We start from the raw sequence: 24,514 nt of genomic DNA, 5'->3' as shown, positions 1-24,514 counted from the left end.
AGGTTACAAATAATATACAAAAGGATATCAACGTGTCATATGCAGAAATAAACTTATGAGGAAAAAGTGCAAGGAATCCTCCACTGCTGATGTGAATACGGCTTTGGGGGTCGCATGCTGAGGGGAGGACACTTTTCACCACCTTTTCCTTTCCAGTTTAAAACCAGCATATGCCACACTGATATGCGTGTGTATGTTACTTATACTGTCTCGATATTCAAGGGATATTAAAGAGAATATTGGGGTGAAACAAAATAATCCCCCAAGGAAGAGGTGCTAGAAAATATTTGTAGCACCTCTTTCTTACCAGTTTCTCTCTGACTATGGCTTGTTAGTATTCTCCTGTATGCTACTTATGTATTACGCTGATATTAAAAAGGGAAACGTAACATACAGGAGGATAGCAAAGTGTAACAAGTAAAATATATAGGTGACCAGTAAATAGCGCTCCACTAGAAACTCACGTGGCAGTATGTCATGTGTTGTGAGGACGGCCCTGTCGGCTGGTGTGGGCGTGGTTGTGGCAGTGGGAGTAGGAAATGAATAATGATGCAGGGGTAGATACTGATAACGCTGACTGACCCGTCTCCACAACACACAATAAGTCGCCCGGCGGAGTGGAAGTGGAGGGTTATATATGAACCACCTTGTACATCGTTAAGGAAGAGGTACTAGCGAGCCTTCTGTGCCAACGGGGATACGAGCCAGGGAGTTAATACTTACTGTGGTGGATCCTCTGCTGGAAGGCCGCACCGCTGCTACTGTCCCTCGACCCCTCCCTGGCGAACACCGCTTCCCTCGGGTCCTTCGGCGCCTCCCTCGAATACACCTGCTCCCTGGCCTCCTTCTGCGTCTCCCTCGTGTACACCACCTCCCTCGGGTCCTTGGTCGTGTCCCTGGAGTAGACTGCATCCCTGGGGTCCTTGTTCCCGGGGCCCCTCGCATATACAGTGTGGTCTCTGATGGAGGGGATGTCGTCCAGCTGGTTCGAGGATTCTGTGCGTGATGAGACTCCGCCGTGCTCCGTCTCCGTGTCCGAACCCAGAGTCTCGTAGTCTTCGCCGCTGTCCGCCAGGCCGCCCCGACTCCTGCTGCGGCTGCGGCTGCGGCGTTGGCCACGGCTGCGACTACCGCGCCGCTTCACCTCCCCGTACCCTTCCAGCTTCTGTTACCGAGAATGTAAAAATATTGGTGAAATACATATTATTATCATCAACTAATTATTTATCACTATCCCTCTGTGGGTGGATTTCATAAATAAATAAATAAATAATAATAACCATAGTCAGCACCATAACACATCTTGGAACTGGCCAGTCAAACGAGAAAGGTCAACACTGAGGCAAACAACGGAAAATGGAAGCTTAATATAAAATGTGCTAACTTTATTAAATATTTTCGTACATCCATCAGTCGCATCACCTTAACACTTTGCACTTCATGGAGAATATGGACAAAATTCTCTCTCTCTCTCTCTCTCTCATGGACAGTGAGGGGTGTTGGGGGACAGTATGAGTGGTGGTTTGCTCAGAGTGAGGGGAGGTGTAAACAGAAGAAGGATGATATTGTGAGGAATGGTGCTGACAGAGTAAGAAGTGGTGTGAATAGAGTGAGGGGTGACATTGAGGGTTGGCAGAGTGAGGGGATATATAGTGAACAGTCATAAAAGGAGGGGTAAGAGTGAGGGGTGGAGTAAATAGAGTGAAGATTGATAGACTGAGGATTAAGAGAGTGAGGGTTGATAGAGTGAGAGATGACTGAGTGAGCGATGGCAGTGAAAGGTGATAGAGTGGAGTGACAAAATGAAGAGTGATAGAGTAGGGTTGTGGGGTAATAGTATGAGGGGTGACAGTGAATTAGAGTGAAGAGGAATGAGCAGGGGGTCACAGTGAGGGGATATAAATGAGGAGTGGTGGAGTGAGGGGAAAAATGAGGAGTGACAAAATGAGGGGAGTGTGAAAGGGGTGGTATGAGAAAGGATGAGGAGGGGAAAAGAAGAGTTAAACAGAAATCGAATGTGAAGTAGGGAGGACAGGAGAGACAGAGTTAAGGGGAAAGAGAGAGAGAGAGAGAGAGAGAGAGAGAGAGAGAGAGAGAGAGAGATCCTATTTCGTCCTTGGTTTCTGAAGAGCCGGTGGTCAAGTGTTGTGGGAAATGCGAGTGTCGAGAGAGAGAGAGAGAGAGAGAGAGAGAGAGAGAGAATTAGGAAGGTAAGAGAGGCAAGGGAGTGAGAGGGAAGAGTGAGATGGAATAAAGAAGGTAAGAGATGGAAGGGAGTGAGGCGAGGAAAGAGAGGTTGGTGAAGAGTGAAAGAGGAGACAGGGGGAAGGGAGACAGGGATGGAGCAAGAAAAAGAGGGCAGCAAGGAGAGGAAAGAGGGGAGGAGAAAGAGAGAAGAGAGGAGAATGGAAGAAGGAAGGGGAAGAGACAATGAAATGTAGAGAGAGTAGACAGGAGAGAGGAAGGGAGATGGGAGCAGAAGAAGGAAAGGAAGTGGGGGGTGGGAGAAGAAAGGGGGAAGAAAATGAACATAAGGGGAGGAAAAGGGGGAAAGGGAGAAAAGAGAAAGAAGACAACCGTGGGGCGTAGAGAGAGGGGAAAGGGAAAGAAGGGGGAAAGAAGAGGGAGGAGGGGAAGGAAGAAGAGAGAGAGAGGACGGGAGAAGAAAGAGTTTGAAGGTATGGGAGATAGTGAGGGTAAGGGTGGGTGAGGGAGGTATGAGGGTAGGGGAGAGAGTGATGGTGAGAGAGAAGGAGGTATGAGGGGTCAGGGAGAGAGTGATGGTGAGAGTGGAGGAGGTATGAGGGGTCAGGGAGATAGTGAGGGTAAGGGTGAGTGAGGGAGGTATGAGGGTATGGGAGAGAGTGATGGTGAGAGTGAAGGAGGTATGTGGGTCAGGGAGAACATGATGGTAAGGGAGTGTGAAGGAGGTATGAGGGTCAGGGAGAGAGTGATGGTAAGGGAGAGTGAGGGGAGTATGATGGTAAGGGAGAGTGAGGGGAGTATGATGGTAAGGGAGAGGGTAAAGGAGGGCTCTTATCTGGTTCACGCTGCACTGAATCCCCTCCACACGTTCCCCTGCAGCACAACCACACTGTAGGGTGAGAGGCAGGACACGCCACCAGGGCAAACATACCGTCAGGACATATCACTAGGACAAAGCACCATGACACAGCACCACAACAAATCACTAGGACAAAAAGCCAGGACACAGCATCAAAACATCACCAGGACATAGCACCATGACACAGCACCACAACACTTCACCAGGACACAGCACCACAACACATCGCCAGGACACAGCACCATAACCACTACCACAGCCATCACCACCACAGGAACAGCACAACCACTATTACTACCACAATCACGACTCTTTACCATATTCATTTGTACCTATCACCACCACAATCACCACCACAAGGACACACCACCAAGACAAACCAGTACCACAACCACATCAACACAAACACCACACCACCACAGCAACCAATGAACATTAACACCACCATCCCAACCACAACCACCACATTCACGACACACCACCAACACTTCCCTAACAACCACAGTCATGACACACCATCACCACTACAACAACCACAACAGCCACGACACATTGCCACAACGCCACAACAACCAGTGCACATCACCACCAGCAGCTTTACCACAACCACCACAGTCACGACACCACCAGAATAATGAATGCAAAACACCATCGTTACCACTACCACAACCATTACCAGCGTACATCATCATCATCATCATCATCATTGTCATCATCCACGAACACATAATCACATAAAGACCAATAAATAAATATGTAAAAAAAAGACTGCAACATTCCCAAGAGAATACAAGATGGTCTCCACACAGCTGTTGTACACTGACATATTCCTGTATAAACTGTCACGATGAATAATAAACACACGAACATTATACACGAACATCGGATCCCCAAATGTATGCTTGTATGGTTTGACTTTTGACCCCATTAAACCCTTCAACATGTTTACATGAAAAGAAATAAAAATAAAAAGGTACCTGAGAGTATTTATCCAAGGAACAGGTATGCCAAGTTAGAAACGACCAGGTGAAGAAATAAAGGATTGGCACCCAACTGAAAAGTGTTTGAAGGAAGGAATGAAAGGAACACTGATAGACAGAGAGACAGACAGACAGACAGACAGACACAAACGAAAGAAAGAATGAGAGACAGACAGGCAGACAGACACAGAAAGAGAGAGAGAAGGAAACTGAGAAAATACTGCAGGTCTCCGCCATAGTGTGGAGACCCAATTAACCTCACAAAGTTTTATCCAGTTTTGTGTTGGTGTGTGGCGAGAGAGTCTTACTTGTCTCCCTTCACGAGGGGATGTTCAGAGAAACGGCTTTATATTTTCGCTTTATCTGATTTCGTAGGTTTGGATGTTGAGTAAGTGGACAGGTGCTGAGTTAATGGAGGTGCTGAGTTAATGGAGGTGTTGAGTTAATGGAGGTGCTGAGTTAATGGAGGTGCTGAGTAATGGGAGGTGCTGAGCCAATGGAGATGTCGCCTGTTTGCGCTGGACACTTTATGACAGTTCTCCTATTTTTGTGCTTTCCTATTTCCTAGTTTTGGATCTTTACCACCCCATGAACTCGTGTATCAGCTGGAATACTGTTATGATGATGATGATGATGATGATGATGATGATGTATAAAATCACCTAGAGTTAACAAGTGAAGTATCAAGTTTCAACATTAAGAAAGTTACCTGTCTGCCACGATGGACTGATTTTTCGTTTTCTTCTTGCTACCTCCAGACGATTTCCTTAAGCCTAAAAGAACCCGCTTAGAAGCTAAAGGATAAACGAAGGCTGTAACCTACCCACACAGCCTTGAAAGACTCCCTTAAGCTGATTAAAATAGTCTAACGGTACCAAGAATAATGAAAATCACGTCATATGGTTGGAGGTTGTTAATGAGTATTCAATTTATGCAAAACTAATCAAACCTAGTTAATTTTCTGTCAGTCCAGATACTGCGTGATGAATTATATTTAATGGGGAGTATTTAGTTCCTACAATAAAATGGAAAACTTACTGTGAACATAAAATAATTAAAATAAGTTAACTAATATTTCTTCCTTGCTTCACAAAAAGACTGGCCTACAACATCGATATATGAGAAAGAGGGGGAGGGCGAGTTGCGGGGAGGGCAGCGAAATGGTAGGGGACAAGGCAACATGGAGGCGCTTTGTTTGTGGCCACACTTTATAGGATTAAGGCAATATGGAGGGGCTTTGCTTGTGGCCACACCTTATGGGATTAAGGCGTCTTGCTATAGATAGATGGATAGATAGAATATGCAAAAACTGATCACACAAAACAGACAGTAGAGTTACTGGTTGATACAGGAGATAAACGGATGGTAATTTCATCTACGATGCTACTAGATAGACACTAACAGGGAACATGGCAGTTATTCATCATCATCATCATCATCGTAAGTCTGTTTCCCATTAATTTATAGGGTGGGCTAAATACAGGGGTGGATAAACAGACAAACACTAAGCGATATTGCCCGAGAAGTATTAATTCAACCAGCATTTCCAGCATGACCCACACCGACATTAATAGGAGGCCGCATTAAAAAAAAAAAAAAAAAAAAAAAAAAAAAACACTTCCACGCAGAGTTACTGTACATATCAGCATAAACACGATATACTAGTTTGTTGGATAAATAAGGATATAACTTCTCATACAACGTCTCATTTAACACCATTTTCCACACTAAGAAACAAAGCACACAGTCATCATCATCATCATCATCATCGTCATCATCATTCTAATCCTATTTCCTACTAATACAAGGGACAGGCAGACAGACGGACATTTAAAACAGAGCCCAGGGAGTATCATTTCAATTTCCCGCATGACTCTAACAACGATTATAACCTACAACACGTCTATTAATACGAGGCAACATGGAGAAAACCTTCAGGGTTGAGTTCAAAAGAGCAACAATTTCCCATTAACAATATTTCCAACAGCAGGGCACCATCATCACCAGCAGCGCGTTCAAAGCCGGGGATACATATGGAAAAAAAAGTAAAAAACTCATTGATCATACGGGATGCGGAACAAAGCAGTGATGAGCGGCTTGTTGCGCCCGAGTAACACGGGGCAATATGTAAATGAACACCTCTGAATACTGTGCTCATAAAATTTTTCATTAATCGGCGTGCTGGGTGGGAGACTGTCAATCTCTGTGTGTATCTCCATCGGCAGCAGTGTGTAGGCGGGGAAAATGGCTGAAATGGTGAGTTTATGGGTCTTGGGGCCAGAATTCCCTTATCTCTTCTGCATATTACGCTTAACAGCCTTTTATATCTACTTTATCTGCTTATCTGTTCGATCGATAAGTGACTGTGAATCTCTCTCTCTCTATCCTGCAGCGGAGTGTAGTCGGGAAAAATGATTAAGCAAGTGACTAAAGGTGACTGTTTGTGTCCCTTGGGGTCAGAAGTTCGCCTTATCATTTTGCATTTAACACATTAATGTTCTTTTGTACCTTACTGATCTGGTGATGGATGGATTACAGTCTATCTCTATCCTGCAGCGGTGTGTAGGCAGGGAAAATTATTAAAAAGGTGACTGTTTGTGTCCCTTGGAGTGATAAGTTCGCTTAATCACTCAGGATATTACATTTTAACATTTTCCTGTAGGCTACTTATATCACTTTAATATCGCATGACCTACAGAGATATGGAGGTGTAATGTGCAGAATAAATCGCTGAGGAAGTGTTACGAATCTTCACAACTACCGATGACGTCTGTTTCATTTTATTCTTGTACCCTTCAGAAGATTAAGCTTGGGAGTTATATTTCGATCCAGACAAAAGCGCTACATAAGAATTCGATGTATCTCGAGTACACACACACACACACACACACACACACACACACACACACACACACACACACACACACACACACACACACACACAGCTTCATAAAATTGACATCTATTTCTAATCCAACTTAATCATCGTTTAAATAGAGCTGAGCGCATCTGTCCTCAGTTTACAGTGGCCTAAATGTAAAGCTTCCACCCAAATGAAAAAGATATGTAAAAAGGATAAAAGGTTTGGCTGAATAGCGGCCCCCACTCCTGCACCCCCTGGTCTCCTCTTAGTGTAGCGTCTCGGGCAGGACTGTGGCGGCTCCTCTGGTTAAGTATTTATAAAGATAACCAATTTCAAGGGTAAACAAGGGTCCATAGGAGTTAACATTTATTGCATATAGTTCTCTTCTCGATACTCTGTTTTGGCTATGAAGTGTATGACAGCTGTATGGGTGAAGAAAAATGTACTGGACTGAAATGAAAGATAAATTCCTTTCACCAAGCAGCAAAGGCTATACGGCACTAAATCATATAAAGAAACGGCATGAATAAAAAAAAGACAGTAAAAGGACACAATAGTAGAGGAAGAAAAATATAAACGAGCTCAGGAGAGTTTATAAATGTGGTATCTCAAGGAAGTAGGCCTAATCCAGAGCTCCCTTCTAAGTGGTCTTGCGGGGCGGCTTTCACTCTTCCGGAAACTCTTCCCTCCCCAACCCCTTCTCTAAGGAAACTCTTCCCTCCCCAACCCCTTCTCTAAGGAAACTCTCCCCTCCCCAACCCCTTCTCTAAGGAAACTCTCCCCTCCCCAACCCCTTCTCTAAGGAAACTCACCCCTCCCCAACCCCTTCTCTAAGGAAACTCTCCCCTCCCCAACCCCTTCTCTACGGAAACTCTCCCCTCCCCAACCCCTTCTCTACGGAAACTCACCCCTCCCCAACCCCTTCTCTACGGTAACTCTACCCTCCCCAACCCCTTCTCTACGGAAACTCTCCCCTCCCCAACCCCTTCTCTACGGAAACTCTCCCCTCCCCAACCCCTTCTCTATGGAAACTCACCCCTCCCCAAACCCCTTCTCTACGGTAACTCTACCCTCCCCAACCCCTTCTCTACGGAAACTCTCCCCTCTCCAACCCCTTCTCTACGGAAACTCTCCCCTCCCCAACCCCTTCTCTACGGAAACTCTCCCCTCCCCAACCCCTTCTCTACGGAAACTCACCCCTCCCCAACCCCTTCTCTACGGTAACTCTACCCTCCCCAACCCCTTCTCTACGGAAACTCTCCCCTCCCCAACCCCTTCTCTATGGAAACTCACCCCTCCCCAAACCCCTTCTCTACGGTAACTCTACCCTCCCCAACCCCTTCTCTACGGAAACTCTCCCCTCTCCAACCCCTTCTCTACGGAAACTCTCACCTCCCCAACCCCTTCTCTACGGAAACTCTCCCCTCCTTAACCCCATCTTCTCTTCGGACACTCTCCACTACCAAACACCTTCTCTACGGAAACTCTCCTCTCTCAACTTCTTCTCTACAGATACTCTCCCCTCCCCAAACAGCCTTTCCCGTCCTTAATGCTTCCTCGCCAAACCTCTTACATATAAACCCTTCCTTGTCGCTGTTAGGTAATGTAGTGAAGTATCCTGTAGTCCAATTAAAATTCCACTTCTTTCCACAGGTCTCCTATACAGGAAACTCGCCTCCCCCTCAACCCACCCTCCACGCACCTCTTGAAACCCAGGTGACGCCCTATTCTTATTCTATTTTACTACTAGATGATTATATTAAACTTGGCGAAATATCATGTACTGAGGGGGATCATTAGAACTTTATCTCCCCTCCCTGTAAAAATCTATCTTAAGCTGAATAATATCGCCATGGGATAGCAAGAATACATTGAAAAACACTGCACATCCCCGGGTTCAGTGTATCAATGATGCATCTCCAAACACACACACACACACACACACACACACACACACACACACACACACACACACACACACACACACACACACACGATGTAAACATTGTCCGGTACGGAAGTTTACGCAGTTTAAGAGCAGTGTGTCCTCGTAATTTTCCGTCTAAATAACTTCAGCGTTTGTTAGTTTTAAGTCTGACTTTGCACAGCAGTTAAATGTAGTAATGATGTTTGGAGCTAAATCTCCTCTCGTTCTTTCCTAATGATTCGAGTAATAAAATGTATTCTTCACACTGATAAGCTTTCGTGAGTTTACGTTCAGTCATGCTTAACCAATCTCACTTTATCTGTTTACCTGTGCTGACTCAAGATCGTAGTTCCTCGGTATTGTTTCTGACTCATTATCTGTATTACTTGCATGGATCATCATGATCACTGTGGTCGTGATCGTGCCATCATAATCATGATCATGATGGTCATCATCATCCTGTCCCTAGTTTCCACTAAAAAACTGCGACGTTAAGATTTGTAAATAAGAAAGTACAGCACAAAAATAGGAGAAGTATGAACCAAGTACCCACTGAAATTGGTCACACGTCCATTCGCTCACTATTCATGCCTTGGAATGATTGTCTGCTCACAACGAGACAAATGCATCACAAACAGACCAGAGTATGTCCTGAGAAAGTGCAAGATATGACACAGGGATGGAAATGTTACTTTGGTGCCGTTAAAGGTGAAGTAGCGGAGACATTTCACACACACACACACACACACACACACACACACACACACACACACACACACACACACACACACACACACACACACACACACACACACACACACACACACACACACACACACACACACACACACACACACACACACACACACACACACACACACACACACACACACACACACACACACACACACACACACACACACACACACACACACACACACACACACACACACACACACACACACACACACACACACACACACACACACACACACTCTATGGAGGATAAGTGCACCCAGGGTCGTTGTCTCGTGGCCTTGGGAGTGGCATCTTGGTGGCCTGAGGAACCTCCATGACACCTTTTTCATAGCAACAAATAATATACAGTAAAGGAGGGTAGTTGTGTGCCATATACAGAGGTAAAGGTTAGGAAGATATTCTACGGAGCCTCTTCTGCCCATGAAAACATACACTTACCATCTGAAGGAATAAACTGGTACGGCAAAGGTGAAGGGGTTTCCTTTGCCTACACAAATACCGCCTTCAAACACCTACTTGGGGTGTGGCACAAGCACACACTCACACTTGGGACCTTATTCTCGTTAGCTCAAAAGATTTCTAAGCATCTCTTTTTTATTCAGGCTGTTTCTGTATATGGTGTATTATGCTATGGTATGTGACACTGGCAAACTAGGATGGTATTCAAACTATATAATAACATATTGCCTAGTGTAAAATGCAAAAAATAAGATTAAGGGGCCAGAAAGCCTCCTCAGCTGACGAGAATAAGAACCTTGGACATGTAAAGGGCAGGTCTACACTACAGAGAACACAGAACAATACACAACTTGGGTTTACGGACCTTGTCATTGCGGGTCTGGTAAATCGGGTACATGGGGATGTGGTTTGAGTCTGGGGGCGCCGGGTCGGGGAGCTGGAAGGTCGCGTACGGGTAGATGTCCTCCGCGTTTTCTGTTGGGGAAGAGGGAGGGAGCGGGTAGCATCTTAGGGTCGTCTTCTGAGTGGCTTTGAAGATTTCGTAACGCCTCTTCCTCACCGATTTATTCTGCACATTGCACTTAAATATTCCCTTCTATGTAACTGACAGAAACTGTGCCGGTATTAAAACTATATCAGTAATATACAGGAGAATGCTAGTGTGTGATGTGCAAAATGAGTCGCCAAGGAAGAGATGTTAAGAAGTCTCCTTTGTCACCTAGAATACGGCCCATAGTCAGGAGCAACGTCTTCGCTTACGTGTAAATTTAAAAGCCGTAATAATCTTATCATTGAGCACCTTCCTGACGGAGCTACTGACGAAGATGATCTAGGAAGACAATCAGGGCAGATACTAAACGTCAGTCATGAGGGACGCCCGAGGACAACAACAAACAGAGAACATAACATTACATATGGTTTCAGCTCGGGGCAACACTCTATTCAACAGACGCAAGTTCTGTACAGATTAAAGCCTTGAGCAGATGGCTCGAGACTCATACCTATGGCCCCATCAACACTGTTACATCCCTTACTTTCTCTTCCTCCATCTCTTGTTTATAATGTCTATTTTATATATATATATATATATATATATATATATATATATATATATATATATATATATATATATATATATATATATATATATATATATATATATATATTAGTTCAAACTGTGATTACAACAATTATATATTTACTGTTTCAAGGGAGCCATAAGGACGTACACTACAGTACTTGAGTTTCCAGTGACTGACGTGGTGGTGAGCAAGAGGCAGCAGTGTGGGCCCACCGGAGACATGGACTGATAACTGCCACTCACACACTGTTCCATAACTGACACTCATGCATGATAAGTCTGGACAAGGTATAATAGTCCAGGAACAACATTAACAGAACCACCATTCAGATACAAGGCTGCGACATCTGAGTGACTTATGATAGTATGAAAATATGATGTTGCATTTATATATTACACCAGCTGTGTAGGAGTAACTGATGAAGTATCTGACCAAAGCGACATTGTAAGTTTAACACAGGACGACGCAATACTCTGAATCCAAGACGCGATACTGCATAGTAAATGTTGAAGACTTTTATAGTACTAAATGCGGCACTAAAGCTGAATGACATTAAAAGGGCAAAACGTGTGATGCAAAATAAAACTATGATACTTAAATTACAAATAACGATCAGTCAGACTACAAGTTAATATCAGTTGGAGACAAGGAACATCAATAGTACTCAAGAAACAAACAACATCGCTAAGTACAGGACACATCAGGAGGAACAGAGGCTGGATTACACGATCATTTTAATGCTGGTGGTGACGCACAGCGATATAAAACAGCGCGAAAACTGGTCATAACAGCAAATGTTTTGGAGAAATACAAACAAATGGCTTTGTCACAGCACTAGCACTTCTAAAAACTTTTTATTTTTTCTAAATAAAAAATAAAAACAGCTTGTTTGAAAGATGCCTCCGGTTTTTTAGTCAGAGAAAATCTTACATGCTTATGGGGATGATCCACTTGCAAAATACATTTTCCTCTTTTGCAAATTCGTTTATACTTCCCTTAAAATAAGGTTTTATACTTTACACATATTAGAATTTCAAGGAAAACAATTATTTTTACAAGGTATATACAGTCTAAATGAAACACCATTCTTGCTTTAGTATGATAATGAGCTTAACTTCTTTCTTTTTAGCACAAAGTCTCTGGCGCGCTAAAAAATTATCTGGCGGTATCAATTAATAAAATACGTAATCGTAATCGTGTTTTACTGCTTGGTGTACAGTATGCCTAAGGGTTTAATAATTTCGTGTACAGTATGTCTACACAGATACAAGTACTTCACCACCATGCTAGGAAAATGCTTGTGTTAACCAGCCTTTAGGGATAAGTGAATAGGGATCATGACTCACCAGGTATGAGGTCACTCTGCTGGTCCCTGGGCACGGATTTCCTGATGGTGGCGTAGTACTGTTCCCTCTGTGCCAGGTTATGCTTGTTGTCCCGGGCGGCAGTGTTCGCACCGCGTCCTACACCATCAACCCCATCGCCCTCTCCCTCGTGGCCCCCTGATGGAGCTGTTTCTGTACAAAGGCGAGTTTGGGGTAAATGTGGAGTCTCTCGCTGTTCGCATTTTATATACATTAGTCAAATGTAGATGTACAGTAGTCTCTACTCTCTGCATTCAGTAAACATCAGGCAAGAACAGAATTACAGCGGAATCTCTGTTATCATTCAGTAGTGATCAGTTAAATTCAAAAGTACAATTGAATATCTCCTTGTCTGCTTTCGGTAAACATCAATTAAGTGCAGAAACATAGCTGATTCTCTCGTTTGTTTGCCTGCAATAAACATCAACCAAATGCCAAAGTACTAACAAGCCCCACATTGTTTGCTCCATAGGCATCAATCAAACCCTTATGTACAATCAGCGAGGCAATTACCTATCCAATTCTGTCCCGAGATCATTTAGACCTGGGGAAAACTAACGAAAGTCTTCCTACAAAACGAGTGTTTCTGATTATTTTTGTTTTTTCTTCGATCTACCGCCACTTATATAAAGTTTATGGATGTCCGTGTGAGTGTGGGTGATTCTAATCCGCACTTTATTTTGGACGACAAGTTTGACCATGAGACAACGCACACAAACAACAGTTGCATTAGGTGTACTCGTGTGTGCATCGTAATTTCATCATACACACTCACTGTCTAAAGAGAGGTGAGGACTGCAGTCACCCACATTCACACAGAAACCCAAGAAGTGTGTTAGTACTCGTTCCCTTAGAATATACTTATTTCAATCACTGTGTATTAACTATCAAGCCAACAGCAACTGGTCGTGAAGAAAACGTTATACACTAAGTATTAGTCTCTAAGGCCTTCTATTCACGCAGTAGGAGAAACCTTGAGAAAATACTTATTTAATACAGTACACATTATTAAACAAACCTACAGGAAATGGTGATGGAGAATGCGTTGCACAGTAAGAGAACTGAGTACCTTCCGTTTTGTATGAACATTATTTCAGACTAGCGTAATATAACAAGTCTAAACTGGACAATGCGTGTTTAGAAAGGTTTAACTCTTTTACTATGTGTACCCATAACTTTAAGAAGATCCTCAGCTCCCTTATCATACCATACCTGCTATATTGTGTTCACTTTAACCTAGCTTACATCAGCTATCTCCCCATTTAGAATACTGAGCTGTAACGAGAGATAAAACACTACAGTATGGTATTAGTCACGAAGCAGTGCTACGAAGGTGTGGAGTCGTGGTATTATTATATTCTGCTAATGATCCTCAGAAATAAGCTGCAAAAGGACGAAAATCTTCATCAATTTAATGCCATGACTCCGGGTGCCATTCTTTTCAGTGTACTCTTGCTGCTCTCAGACGATTTCATTCAATTTAGGTACGGCTTCTCATACTGAAGGGGTGTACTAATGCTATGTCTAAACCTCCAGTAAGAAAAGTTTAGCCTTAAATTGAGTAAAACCGTCAGGAAAGGGTAAGGGTAAAATTAAAGACATCCCCTGGCTAAAAAGGTTGGTAAATAAACTATGGTCTAAAAGTTCCCTCTGCCTCTTACTTCTCCTGACGCAGTAACAGACGAGGGCAAGTGATGACGCGAGAGCCACGACGGAGGAGAGGAGGGGCAGCAGCACCCTCACAGACAGCCACTGAGGTGAGCTTCTACTGGGCCATAGTGGCGGCAGTTCTGAAGTAGGATTATTATTATTATTATTATTATTATTATTATTATTATTATCATCATCATCATCATTATTTTTATTAATTTCTTATCATTATTCTTCCACTCTCACTTTTCCTACACCAGGGCACATCATTACTAATAAGCTTCCTACATCACAGCCTGTCATCATTACCATTTTTTCTCCTTTATCTGAAATGATCACTACTACTTTTCCTTACCTCACAGCAAAATATCACTACAACTCTTCTTACACCACACCAAATTCTCACCACCACTTTTAAGACATCACAGCAAAGGACAAATAAACATCGGTTAGCCAATGATAATAAACTGGTACCTCCTGAATACGTCGTCAGGAAATTGATCCCTTTTATCTTATGCCTACCTTTTCGAACGTCATGTCTACTTCTTCCACCTCTTCTACCTCATGTCTACCTGCACTGCCTCATGCTTAATGCTATTTCTACCTACCGCCTGCAGGAGTGAGTGTGGTGAAGGGGTAGGTGTGTGTGGTGGAGCCTGCACTGGATACAGCCGTCACCCTCAGAGAGTAGGCTGTGGCCGGCATTAGACTGATCACCTCCACTCGACGCGCCTGGGGACCTCCACTTGACACTGAAGGGGGATATTGGGGTTACGATACACACTGCCACACCTCACGCTGCTACACTATATACCGCATTATTGCAACATAGTACTCATTACAGTACCACACAGTAACACATTATCGTCACACCACACACGACATCGCACCAAAACATACATCATACCACACCACAAAATCATGTCACATTATCACACCACATAACACTGTCAGTTAGTAATACCGTAGATGGTTTGAAACAGTCTGTGGTTACAGTCATTGTAGTTCGCTAACTTCGCTGTTAACTATAACAAGTGAATAAATATATTTTCATACATTGCTGATTTTTAAAAACCTATAGTTGCATTAATAATGCAATTCTTTTCTTCCTTATTGCACTTCTGACTTAGCGGTAAGTTGGGTCCTACGCAGTTCGTTGGTAATTCATCAATACAATAATCTGACTTTATATACTGTACTGCAAGAGATATGCATATATCCTACTCAGATGCAATATGAATGTGTCTACAATAAGAAGCTAAATGCAAGTGTAGTGATACAAATTAAACAGGGATACATTTAGTGGTATTTTTGCTAATCAAGGGACAGCGTAAGTGAGTAGGCAAGTACCCACCTTGGACCCACTGCGGATCGTCATGGCGACGGTACTCAAGCACCATGTGGGTGATGGGGCAGCCGCGGGCCACCCACGCCCTTGGAAACACCGTCACGCTCGTCGAATTTGGCGTTAGAAACTGGAGTGGGGGCGGTGCCTGGGGAGCCCCGCCCAGGGTACGGACTACTGCCGTGGTGCTGGCCGGGCTGGACCCCACGCTGTTGTGAGCCACTATATACACATGGTACCGTGACCCGCACTCCAGGTCCTGACACAATAAACGACACTCATTAGCAGTTAGTCCCAGAAGATGCCAGAGAAAAAGAATCTGTACTGTGCCTGGAGTTACACATATATAGCAGTTACAATTTTTTTTTTTTTCTGAACAAATAGTGGAGGGAATCACGAAAAAAAGAAGTTAATACTTTTATAGCCTACACGACTTAGAAAGAACCAACACATGCTATTGTTTGCTTTCTTTTGTGCTCCTATTTGTATTTTTTTTTATTAGAGAGGCAATGTGTCTCATTCACAGGTCCTTTTAATTAGTTCCCATCACTGACCTCCCATCACAGGTTTACTCCTCTTGTTACAACCACCTTCATTACGACTGAATGGCCTTTGGCAGACACAGAGCAATACCAGACGGGAAGGGCGGGCTTGCACACGTGATAATATTGTAACCAATGTGTCTTCTCGCTTATACATCGAAGTTACCATCATCATTCGCTTTACGAGCCTTGAATCGAAGTTTAGAAAATGTACTTCAGCAGCTTGACCAATCACTATCATTCATAAAGGTTGATACCAGCCTACAGTTTATGAGGTATGTGTATCCGAATGTGGATGTTTGATAATTATGCCGAGACCTTTGAAGCTAAAGGAAGTATTGTTAGCAGTAGGACAGTGAAAGAATGTCATTAATATCTGGCGACCATGAATGGAAAACCCGTCAACATGAAATTTCGTTGAACTGACTAGAGACCTCACAAGCGAGACTGGACAGCCTCGACCACTGTGGTAATGTACTGCACGGTTAACAAAAGTATCGCGCCTCTTGTTGTAGCTAGCATTCTGAGACACGAACGAAGAATTATGATACATACAGTAGGCCACAGCGTAATGTAGGTTCAACTGTCATCCTTGGTATTTCACTGTAGGTTACTCAGCATTACAGAACAGAAACTATCATTATGGATGCTGTACGATAGTCTAAAATATCAGCTCAGCTGATACATTGGTATCTGAAGAATTTGCCTCTTTTGCGTATCCACAGACCTAAGAGACGAGATACTTTTGTGTGTGTGTGTGTGTGTGTGTGTGTGTGTGTACGTCTGTCACCTGCCTTAGTACGTAAGTGCTTAACTCTTGTGATAAGGGTGGATTGTTGCACATCATGATAACGGTAAAGATTAACCTGCCATAAAAATCCGGTAGCAGGGCTGTTGATGATGATAAAGGTGACGATAATAATACAAATCATCACCATCACCATCATCATCATCATCATCATCATCATCAACGTTACTGATAAATATTTGTACTGTAGGGATCAATGCCGACTATTTATATCTCCCTTTCAAAGACAGATCCTTCCAAAGCTCAATTTAACCACTGGGCAATTGCAAGTAGGTAAGATAAAGACCCGTATCCTTGTCGTGTATGGAAACCCAGTAACACATTTTCCTAAGCGATGTATTTTGCATATTACACCTTACTATCCTCTTCTGTGTTACAAAAATTCCTTTCAATGTCGCCATACGCTGCTTGAATAACGTAATAAAGGATATTAACCCGCCATATCCAAAAATAAATCGCTAAGGAAGAATTGACATGGAGAATACGGGCCAATGACATTCGGATCTCGCCTGTCTGTATCTCAGCTAATCCGGACACACAAGCCTGTCCAAATTCCAGATTCCCTTTCACACGGCCTGAAAACCTCGTATATTCGGCCTCCAATAATCCTGAACTGAACGGTATTGCTGACCGAAAATGAGGTTCTTTGAGGAAAAAACTCATTGGGTTATTAGTGGCCAAATTTGGAGGTGAAGGAGGGAAGGAGAGGGGAAGGAGGGGAAATGGGAAGTGTGGGTGAGGGGAAAGAGGGGAGAGGGAAAGTATAAGGGGAGGAGGAATGAAGGAGACTGGGAAGGGGGAAGGGGGAGTGTAGAAGGAGGAGGAGAAAAGGGGAATAGGGAGGGGGGGAAAGAGGAGACAGGGGTAGTGTGAAGGAGGGCGAAGGAGAAAGGAGTACAGAGGGAGAAGTGGAGAATAAAGGGGTGTGGACGGTGGTGCAAGAGAAAGAGGATGATTGATAAAAGGGGGATTGAGGAGGTGAGAGCGAGAGGAAAGGAAGAGGAAGCGTTTGGTGCTGGACTCTGAGGGGAGGAGAGTGGGGAAGAGGGGAGGGTGTTTGGTCTTTGATGGGAAGGGGACAGCAAGGGAGGGGGTATTTATTTAACTATGTGGGAAGAGAGGGGATGTGTGTTCGACTGTGGAGGTAGGGGAAGGGGAGAGTATTTGGAGCTTGACTGTCGGGGAGGGGAGGGGAGGGGAGGGGTGGGGAGGAGAGGGGAGGGGCGGGGAGGGGAGGGGGAGAGGAAGGGGAGGGTGTTTGGTGATAGACTGTGAGAGGAAGATGAGGTATATTCAACTTTAGAGGCAGAGGGGAAGGGGGAGGGAGCTGGGATATTAAGGGAGGGGGCAGGAAACTGGGGAAGTAGGAGAGGCGGTATCTGTTATTCGATTATGAAGGCAAGGGGAGGGGAGGTAAGGGAGGAAAACAAGAAGAGGGGGATGAGGAAGGGAGGGTATTAGGTGTTAGGGGTGGCCTGCAGTCCTACCGGACCCAGGTTCAAATCCCCGCTGGGGCAGGGAACAGTTTAAGGATTTGAATTTAATAAAAACAGACTTTACTGATCTACCGCAAGACCTGCCGACATTTCGTAAAAATATCCCCGCTAATACCAATACACCAGTCCTATATGAGGCAGACCTAGCATGTATTCAATATGGACGGTGGGTGTTAGTGCCGAAGTGGTGACATGTAGAAGTGTATGGTATGTGGAAGGACTACTGGGCCTTGGGTGCAGGCTGTGAAGCTTATGCCCAGAGTCGGACACATAAAAAAAAAAAAAAAGATGAAGGAAATTGGTCTCCTCTCTCTCTCTCTCTCTCTCTCTCTTTCTCTCTCTCTCTCTCTCTCTCTCTCTCTCTCTCTCTCTCTCTCTCAGTGCTCGCTTCTTTTCTCCCTTTTCCTTTTATCTGTGCTCATTAGGCTGGCAGCTCTCTCCACCCTCCCTTCAAAGCTCCACTCTCGCTCTATACTTCCCCTCCTCACCCCCCTGTCCACTTCTCGCTGCTTCTTCCTGCTTCTCTCTACTCATTTATATCCCTACTTTTCTCTCTCTCTCTGCTTTTTTGTCTCTCTGTATCTCTCCTCTTCTTTATCTTCGTATTCTTTAGTATTCTCTATATTACAGTACTGTTTCTGTCTCCCTGCTACTTGCTTTTAATTCCTTGTCTTCTTATTTCTCTTTTCTCTGTCTCTCTGTCTCTCTCTGCTTCTCTGTCTCCCTGTTTCCCTCTGCTTCTCCGCCACCCTGTTTCCCTCTGCTTCTCTGTCTCTCTATTTCTTCCTGCTTCTCTGTCTCTCCGTCTCTGCTTCTGTGTCTTCCAATTTCTTTCTGCTTCTCTATCTCGTCAGTTCTTTACGCTTATCTGTCGCCATATTTCTCCCAGCCTCTCTCTCTCTCTCTCTCTCTGCTTCTCAGTCTCCCTATTTATATTTGCTTCTATTTCTCTATTTCTCTGTTTAACCCCCATCCCTCTCTCCATATCTCCCTGCTTCCCCCACATCCCCACCTTTACCTGCACCTCTCTGTTTTTCTTCATCCTTATCGACCCTGGTTCTCCGCCTCTCTATGCTCCAACACTTCCCTCTCCCTGCTCCTCTCTCCCTTTCTCTCTCTCTCTCTCTCTCTCTCTCTCTCTCTCTCTCTCTCTCACTCAACCATTTTCTCTGCCTCTCTAAACTATCCCCCCTCTCTCCGTTTGATGTTCAATATGACCACTGGCCTTCAAAAACCAAAACAATACCCTCACCCCACTCCCCCTCCAGTAAACGCCCCCTCCATTACCGTTAATGATACTACACAATAACAAAGAGAAAAACATAGGCATTAATTAGGGCTGCCCTGAGGTGATGTGGATGTGAGAGCTGCCTGCCTTTCAGCCGTATATTTCTTGCTTTAGAGACGTCCTAACTCCTATTCCTTGGCGATTTAGTCTGCATTTTAAGTCTTCCTCATCTGTGACTGATGGAAACTATGTCGATATTAAAACGATATAAATAACATACAAAAGAAGGCTAGGGGGTTGGATGGAAAACAAGTCGCTCAAGAAAGAACACTACGAAGCCCCCCATGCCTCCTAGAATACTGTCCTTATTGATGCTGCCATAAAACTTTTCCTAGCACATCTTCCTCAGCGACTTATTTTACATCTTACGCCTGCATAGTCTATCGTATGTTGTTGAGTATGTCAGTATTAAAAAGATGCACATAAAACTCAAGATAATATTAAGTTGTAAAACGAAAAATAAATCGCGTGGAATATTGTGTTACGAATTCTGCCATGGTAAATTTAATATGAGGGTGTGTAGTGGTGTTGTAGCGCCCTTGTACAACCCTTATTAAGCATCCCCTGCGGCCACGGGGTTATGTTCTGGGCAGGGATAAGGGGTGGGGGAGGGGTAGAGGTTGGCTGGGGGAGAGAGAAGGGTGAGGGGAGAGAGGGAAGAATAGGGGAGGGAGGGAAGGGTGAGGGGAGAGAGGGAAGGGAGAGGGGAGAGAGGGAAGGGAGAGGGGAGAGAGGGATGAGGTAGTGTTGACAGGGAGGGAGGGAAGGGTGAGGGGAGAGGGGGAAGAATAAGGGGAGAGAGGGAAGGGTGAAGGGAGAGAGGGATGAGGTGGGGTTGACCGGGAAGGAGGGAGGGACGAGTGAGGGGAGAGGGGGATGAGTTAGATAAAAAGAAGAGAGACAGGAAACGAAGAGGGGAAGGAAAACAGGAGGAGAAAAATAAATAGAAGAGAGATAAAACGAAGATAAAAAGCAAAAGGAGGAAGAGGAAAGCAAGAAGAATGGAAAAGAGAGATAAACGAAGAAAAGGCAAAGTTTAGATGGGGAAAGAAAGGAAGTTACTAGAGGGAGAGAAGAGGAATTAACCTTTCGTCTCCAAGAATTTTCCCTAAACCTGCATAAAATTTTGTTTCTTGGCTAGGAAAATGAAACTAAAGACACCATAATACTGAATGAGGTGATGGAGTGTGATGACCCGGGCTGGGGAGGAGGGTTGAGAGGGAGGGAAGGAGGGATGGTGGGGTGTGGAGCGAAGGAAGAATTAAATGAGAGAGAGAGAGAGAGAGAGAGAGAGAGAGAGAGAGAGAGAGAGAGAGAGAGAGAGGTGAGAAAAGGAAGGAGAAAGAGCAAAGGGGGAGACGAGAAGGAAGTTTGAGGGAGGGGAGTTCTTGTGTGTGTGTGTGTGTGTGTGTGTGTGTGTGTGTGTGTGTGTGTGTGTGTGTGTGTGTGTGTGTGTGTGTGTGTGTTTTACCACCATTCAAGCAGCACGTTCTTAATCCCCTCGACTGTGAATGAAGTGATTAGAGTAACATGGAAACAGCATTACTCACTCTCTCTCTCTCTCTCTCTCTCAATCTCTCTCTCTCTCTCTCTCTCTCTCTCTCTCTCTCTCTCAATCTCTCTCTCTCTCTCTCTCTCGCTCGCTCGCTCTGATACATACAAAGAATAATTGAACACATCAAAGTACATCTATATTACAACGTTCATCCAACCTTTACATGCCTTTCTAAAACCTTTGAAACCACATGCCAAAAATGCAACAATAAAACTAACAGGATACAATATGGCCGTAAAAAATGAAGAACGAAAAGAAAGAAAGGTAACGAGAAACCAAGACAAAAGACACGGAAGAATGGACAAAAATTAAGCTAAGAAGAAGAAGAAGAAGAAGAAGAGGAAGAAGAAGAAGAACAACAACAACAACAACAAACAATACTGATAATAATAATAATAATAATAATAATAATAATAATAATAACTCAGCTCTCTTCCATCCGCTCGTTTTTCTGACCCTTCAGGATTGTAGGGGCCCTGCGCTAGGTTTGTCAATCCATACATATAATGAACGGTATCCAGTCGCTCCCATCTAAGTGGCATTGTAAGAGGCATAAACCCCAACCAACCCTCAGATGTAAACCCTCTCAGAACAATAATTTCTTTCTTAGGCTGCTGGAAAACATCTGGTTTGTCACTCAGTGTACAGGCACCAAAAGGTAATACTACATCAAGTGAGTGGATGATAGACGTCTTAACCTACCACAAAAATAACAAGCGAAGTCAGAGAGCGCATACCCCCACTAATGCCTATATCAGTCAGCTGAGATCACCACCAAAATGTAATAAACTCTTCCTTGGCCCATGACCCACATACCTAAAAAATTCCATTGAAATCCATTAATAACTTTTTGAGATACCCTGTGAAAAATGGGCAAAGAAAAAAAAGAAAAAAAAAAAAGAGGTGAATCATTAACATCCACCTTCGCTGGTGGACGTAACAATTATAATAATAATAATAATAATAATAATAATAATAATAATAATAATAATAACAACAATAATAATAATAATAATAATAATAAAGGTGAAAAGGGAAAGAAAAGGAGAATGATTATACAAGCCTTCAGCATAAGATCGGGGTAGAAAGCAATGCAGAAGAGATCACTTGATTACGAGGAACGGGAATAATATTACAAATTCCCCATCTCTCTCTCTCTCTCTCTCTCTCTCCACACACACACACACACAAAGCGTCTCCAAAAACAAAAGAACACCCCCAGACACGTTGAAAGGTACACACACACACACACACACACACACACACACACACACACACACACACACACACACACACACACACACAAACCCCCCCCCCACAGCATTATCAGAACTCCAGGTTTCATTTACCCACAGAAAACACCCACACCGAAATCTAATAAGGACAAACCTAATCTGAAGCGTAATTCTGTTATATCGAAGCGTGGAAATTAACAAGCCCGAATTCGCCATCTCAGTTTAATTTGCACCTTAACCCTTCTGGAGCCTCAGTGGTGCCGGGGCGAGACGGGGGCCGGTATTAGTGTCGATTAAGAACGCTCCCTAATATCTCCTCTTTAGCGATTTATTTTGGATATGGCTTGCTATTATCCGCGAGTACGTTATTTATGCAGATTAATGAGATGTTGGAAGGATTTACGTGACACAGAGGGGGACATTAAGGTGTAAAAAGCAATATAAATCGCTTAGGAAAAGATGCGAGCCGACGGGAATACGAGACTGGGAGACAAGGAAAGGCCTGTTGTATTTTCATGGGAAGGAATAACAAAAGGGCGTTTCCCGTACAATACCTCACCAATATCCTCTACAAACACGCATCGGTGTATATGGTGCAAAATAAGTCACTAGATTTACAGAATGGGTTCACATATAGCAGGCGGGAGAGGTTGGAGTACTTAAATAAATATCGCATCATTCACTCGCCTCGCAAATCGCACCCATCCCTTCTCGATAAGGAAGCAAACGACCCAACTATGTAGCTAATCACCAGTTATTTCCCCCGCCATCCGCCCGTCTAACACAATTCTGGGATATGTTTCGTGGGTTTAGGAGGCTCTATGACACTATTTCCCTCGTGATTTATGTGGCATACAAAACCTTACTATTCTCATATATGCCATTCTACTGTATCACAGTCTTCCTCCTATCTCTGCATTCAACTCATCCCATTTATGAAAGAATTATATTGTGTGTGTGTGTGTGTGTGTGTGTGTGTGTGTGTGTGTGTCTGTCTGTCTGTCTGTTAATATATATGTGTGTGCGTTACTGTGTGTTTGTTTATGAGTATGTTTTTTTTTTTTCTTTTTTTTTTTAATGTGTCCGACTCTGGGCAAAGGCTTCAGGGCCTATATCTCGGGGGCAGTAGCCTATCCCAAGGCCCAGTAGTCCTCCTACACCTCCACATGTCACCACTTCGGCGCTAACACCCACCGTTCATATTGAATACATGCTAGGGCTGTCTCATACAGGACTGGCGTATTGGTATTAGCGGGGGTACTTTTATGACATGTCGGCGGGTCATCTGGTAGATCAGGAAAGTCTGCTTCTATGAAATTCAAAGCCTTAAACTGTTCCCTGCCCTAGCCGGGATTCGAACCTGGGTCCATCAGGACTGCAGGCCGCCTCTCTACCGATTCAGCCACCGCCTCCCCCATGAGAGTTATATTGTGTGTATGCGCACATATGTGAAAGTGTGTGGGGGTAGAAACACGAAGTAAATACAGTACATATTCAAGATTGACGACACTCCTGATTAAGCCCCCCTCCCATCCCCCATCCCTCCCCCACTCTGTCCCCACCACACTGCCAGTCATTCACCCATACACTCCTCTCGCCCTCATTAATTAATAGTCCCGACCCCTTCATCTCCTGCTCCCGTTTCGCAATATGATCCCTTTACTACTTGTCCTCTCACAGTTTTATCCGCCCACCCCTCTTCCTCGTCTCTTCATTACTTCGCCCCCTACACTCCTCTCGACAGCTTCGCTTCCTTTCCCTTCATCTCTTCACTACGAGGGTTGTCTGTCCGTCTGTCTGTCTGTCTATCTGTCTGTCTGTCTCTATCTGTCTGTCTGCCTGTCTGTCTGTCTCCTCTCTCTCTCTCTCTCTCTCTCTCTCTCTCTCTCTCTTTCTCTCTCTCTCTCTCTCTCTCTCTCTCTCTCTCTCTCTCTCAGGCTGAACAATATCGTCTGACGATAGCAAGAATAAGCCCAACTTAATCTAACCTAACCTAATCTGGTATAATCTGACCTAACCTAACTTGACCTAATCTAACCAAACACTTTCTAATCCCTTTCACTACGTGGGGTTAGGGGTAACAGGCTGAATAAAATC

At 44.1% G+C, this 24,514-nt stretch overlaps 1 protein-coding gene across 1 annotated transcript in view; it reads right to left on the bottom strand.

Moving 5' to 3' along the window:
- Positions 1–712: 712 nt before the first annotated feature.
- LOC145407668 (cell adhesion molecule Dscam2-like) overlaps positions 713–24,514 on the bottom strand; it is a 68,146-nt gene continuing 44,344 nt past the window's right edge. The window contains exons 18-23 of the mRNA XM_080278537.1: positions 15,503–15,752; positions 14,757–14,900; positions 12,481–12,651; positions 10,398–10,526; positions 9,162–9,241; positions 713–1,165 (exon numbers count right to left, since the gene is read on the bottom strand). Coding sequence (XP_080134663.1) covers positions 713–1,165; positions 9,162–9,241; positions 10,398–10,526; positions 12,481–12,651; positions 14,757–14,900; positions 15,503–15,752 — 1,227 coding nt within the window. The remainder of the gene's footprint in view (positions 1,166–9,161; positions 9,242–10,397; positions 10,527–12,480; positions 12,652–14,756; positions 14,901–15,502; positions 15,753–24,514) is intronic.

This window comes from Coenobita brevimanus, chromosome 74 (assembly GCF_032717465.1).
Source record: "Coenobita brevimanus isolate Jiangsu-jjx chromosome 74, ASM3271746v2, whole genome shotgun sequence".
NCBI lineage: Eukaryota > Metazoa > Arthropoda > Malacostraca > Decapoda > Coenobitidae > Coenobita > Coenobita brevimanus.
The sequence above is the reverse complement of the archived record's forward strand: the minus strand, read 5'-3'. Positions and strand labels throughout refer to the sequence as shown.